This window comes from Rutidosis leptorrhynchoides, chromosome 3, assembly GCF_046630445.1.
Source record: "Rutidosis leptorrhynchoides isolate AG116_Rl617_1_P2 chromosome 3, CSIRO_AGI_Rlap_v1, whole genome shotgun sequence".
Lineage (NCBI taxonomy): Eukaryota > Viridiplantae > Streptophyta > Magnoliopsida > Asterales > Asteraceae > Rutidosis > Rutidosis leptorrhynchoides.
Window position 1 is genome coordinate 322,314,644 of NC_092335.1, and position 4,063 is coordinate 322,318,706.

Here is a 4,063-nt window from a genome sequence, read left to right on the forward strand (position 1 = left end):
AGCAGTGCTGACGGTCTTTGATGCTCAACCTTGACCTAAGCACATGTCAAGCATTTACCAATGTAGGTAGCGATGTCGGCCTTCATATTGAGCCACCATTATAGTGCTTTAAGATCTTGATACATTTTTTTGGATCCAGGGTGAATTGAGTATCTTGACTTGTGTGCCTCATCTAGCACGAGTTCCCTTAGTTCGCCAAATTTCGGTACCTAGATTCTATTAGCAAAGTAGTAAGTCCCTTTATCTCTAATAACAAACTGTTTATCTAGGCCCTTGAAAGATTCAGTAACAATATTCTCTTGTGTTAAAGCCTCAAGTTGTGCATTACGAATTTGAGAAGTAAGATTCGTTCGGAAGGTCATGTTTAGCGCTCTAACTCGGAGAGGTTTAGTTTTCTCCTTCCTACTAAAGGCATCTGCTACAACATTAACCTTACAAGGATGGTAGCAAATTGCACAGTCGTAGTCGTTCAGCAGTTCCACCCAATGTCTCTGTCTCATGTTGAGTTGTTTCTGGTCGAAAATATGTTGCAGGCTCTTGTAATCAATGAAGATTATAAACTTGATACCATACAAGTAATGTCTCCACATTTTCAGTGGAAAGAGCGCAACACCGAGCTCTAAATCATGTGTCGTATAATTTGGTTCGTGGATCTTCAACTGTCGTAATCCGTAAGCAATCACCTTCTTTCTTGCATTAGCACGTAACCAAATCCTTGTCGTGAAGCATCGCAATAAATCACGAAATCTTCGTTTCCCTCGGCAAAGACAAAATTGGAGCAGTAGTCAATTTCTGTTTTAACAACTGAAATGCAGACACATGTTGCTCGGTTCACTCATACTTCTTACCCTTGTGAGTCAATCAGTCAAAGGTCGGGCAATAGTAAAAAATCCCTCAATGAATCTCCTGTAGTAACCGGCGAGACCTAAGAATTATAGAATCTGCATTGGCGACTTAGGGGTCTCCCACTTCTTGACCGTTTCTATCTTTGCAGGATCAACTTGAATTCCATTGATACCTACAATATGACCCAAAAATTGAACCTCTTGTAGCCAAAAGTCACACTTTGAAAACTTTGCATACAATTGCTCTTTCCTGAGCATCTCTAGTACCAAATTTAGATGTTGTTCATGCACTTCTTTGTTTCTTGAATATACCAAAATATCATATGTTAGGGGAGAATATGGGTTAATGTGGGATTATGCTTAATGACTATACTAATATTAACCCATAGCAATAAGTGTTTTTATGATGGACATATGCACATAACTAAAGGTGATGGTAGACATCTTGACATAAATATACAAGTTCACTAGTCCACACTTACTCTAGCAAAAGACCAAAACTAAATAAAGCTTAAAATGAAAACTAAGCTACACGGTTAGGACCACAGTCAACCGCAGGTCAGACCGTGGAGACTTGCACCCAGATTTATGAATTTAGGGTTGCACTTCGACTCCACGACCGACCGTGGATCAACCGTAGAAGTTTCTATCCCAAATTCCATCGATTTTAGTTCGACTACTTCGGGGCATCTAAAATTCATGAAACCTGTTCAAACATGCTTAGAATAGTTGCCTCCTTTATACCCAAAGGAGTTTTGGTCACTAGAACACTAATTTTGGTTAATCACGCCTAATGACACCTTAATGACGATTAAGCCTTTATTAAGGATAACACATAAGTGTTTTAGAAAAACATGTATATCTAAAATGTATCTAGACATTTTTAGGATGGTCACCAAGTCCTAACCAAGATTTGCTCCTTCCTTGTACATGTGTTGGATATTAATGTATAATTATACATTAATCTTGCTAATGCCACTTTGCAAGTAAAACTTACATAGCCTTAGCTTAATGCTATGTTATCACTATATGTTTAATTCTAAATTATTTAGTGATCTCTTGCTAATCATTACAAGAATATTACTTGACTACTTGCTACTAATACATGTGTATTATTTGACTATGTGCTAAGTGCTAAATGCTAAATAGTTATTTAATATGTGTATGTATGAACCATATCTTGCTATGTGTTACAAGTTGGATTCCACCAACTAGTATTTAGACTACTTCAATATATGTTTGTGCTACTTGGATAATGCTTAAAATGTCATAATATAGTAATATTAAAAGACCATGGATAATTAACACACATAGATTTTCTTAAGTCTAAAATTAAGTTTATGAATAAGTTTAAACTTGATTTAACTTGAAGTCTTACAAAATTCTTAGTTTTTATTACTTGCTTATATTGTTAAGACATCATTAACACACTTAATTAATTACAAACCAGTTCAAATTTGAATACTAGTATGCTTTGTGATTAAAGTAGGTTTGTGTCATCAATGACATGTTGACCAAACAATAGAGATTTAGCAAACGTGTTAATTACAAATAAAGGATTATGACAAAACTGAGATTGCCTCAAATGATTATCATGAATTATATCCAAGAATGTTAGACTTTTCACTTTGAGCATGACAAGTCACTATCAAGGCAATACATCCAAGTTAAATAGACATTTAATGCATATAGTACTTGTATAGGATGTTGGGTATCTTTTGCATGTTTTAAATGAAGTAAAGTGTCCAAACAGTGATGTCCAAGCCGCATAGATGGCTGACTTATTTATCTCTCCATTTAAATAGCAAGGCTTAAAGAACTTTGAAGACTTGGACCTCTTGCATGCTACAACTCAAAATCATCAGAGAATCACAAGAACATAACAATTCTACATGTGTTTTTGATTAGCAAGAGAAGTTTTATAATCTCATAGATTATAAGAGGGGTTTTTGCAAACTTACTTTCAAATTCTTATCTTTGTGAGTTTACATAGTGTTGTAATAATCCTTATAATTGTCTTAGGATTGTCATCACTAGAAAAGGGTGAGTCTTTGTACTTTGTAATTAGAAGCATATGCTAGCTTAGCTATCATCTTGCTTAAAGGGAACTAGGGAGTTGATTAATCTCATTGGAGATTAATACTTGTCCAAGTTGAAGACAAGTTGATCTAAGTTGGAGGTAATCTTTCAAAGAGATAGAAGGATTAGGTTTGTTGTTAAAGGAGAAGTACAAAGCTTGTAAATCGGATCTCCACCAAATTTGGAGAAATGTGCTTAGTGAAGCAAAAAATCCCGATTAGTGAATCGGAGAGTGGATTAAGGTGGATTAGTTAACATCCACCCGAACCACTATAAATCCTTGTGTTTATGTTTTTTACTTTACATTCCACATTATTACAAACATAAACACACCACATATCGATTTGAGTTGATTAATGAGATCAAAGATTGTTCAAATCTTATTGATCATCAAAAAAGTTTTAAAAATTTTATTAAGTAACTATTCACCCCCTCTAGTTATTAATAATTGGTATCAGAGCGGTAGCTCAAACATTTGCTCTAGAAACATTTTTGATTATTTAGAACAACCATAGACACCAACCTTTGATAGAGAGGAATACCTTGAAAGATTGGCTAATGAAGCACCAACCTTTGATAGAGAGGATGTCTATGTGTTAAAGATAAAATTGAGATCTATGTCAAAACAAAGGATTATGACATATGGAGAATCATCAAGGGAGGAAACCTTGTTTCTCAAGAATCTTCAACAATGGTGAAATCAACATTCCAAAATGATGAAGTGGTGAACAAAATGCTAAAGTAAATTTGTAGTGACCCGAACTTTTTCATGATTATATATTATATGAGATTAATATTTACATGAATAAATATTTCCAACATGTTAAGCAATCAAACTTGTTAAGACTTGATTAACTGAAACGGATTTTGTGTTAACGTTTGACCACCCAGTTTGTCCGATGATTCACGACCGCTATAACATGTATATGACATGATATTATATATATGAACATATATATATATATATATATATATATATATATATATATATATATATATATATATATATATATATATATATATATATATATATATGTTTAACATGATGAAATGATAATTAAGTATCTCATTATGTATATTAACAATGAACCTTATACATAAAACAAGACTACTAACTTAAGAAATTCAAAACGATATCT

General features: G+C 33.5%; 1 protein-coding gene across 1 annotated transcript; it reads right to left on the reverse strand.

Moving 5' to 3' along the window:
- Positions 1-209: 209 nt before the first annotated feature.
- On the reverse strand, positions 210-590 carry LOC139901107 (uncharacterized). The gene has a single exon (XM_071883845.1). It carries the CDS (start codon positions 588-590, stop codon positions 210-212), a length of 381 nt encoding a protein of 126 aa, XP_071739946.1.
- Positions 591-4,063: the final 3,473 nt, after the last annotated feature.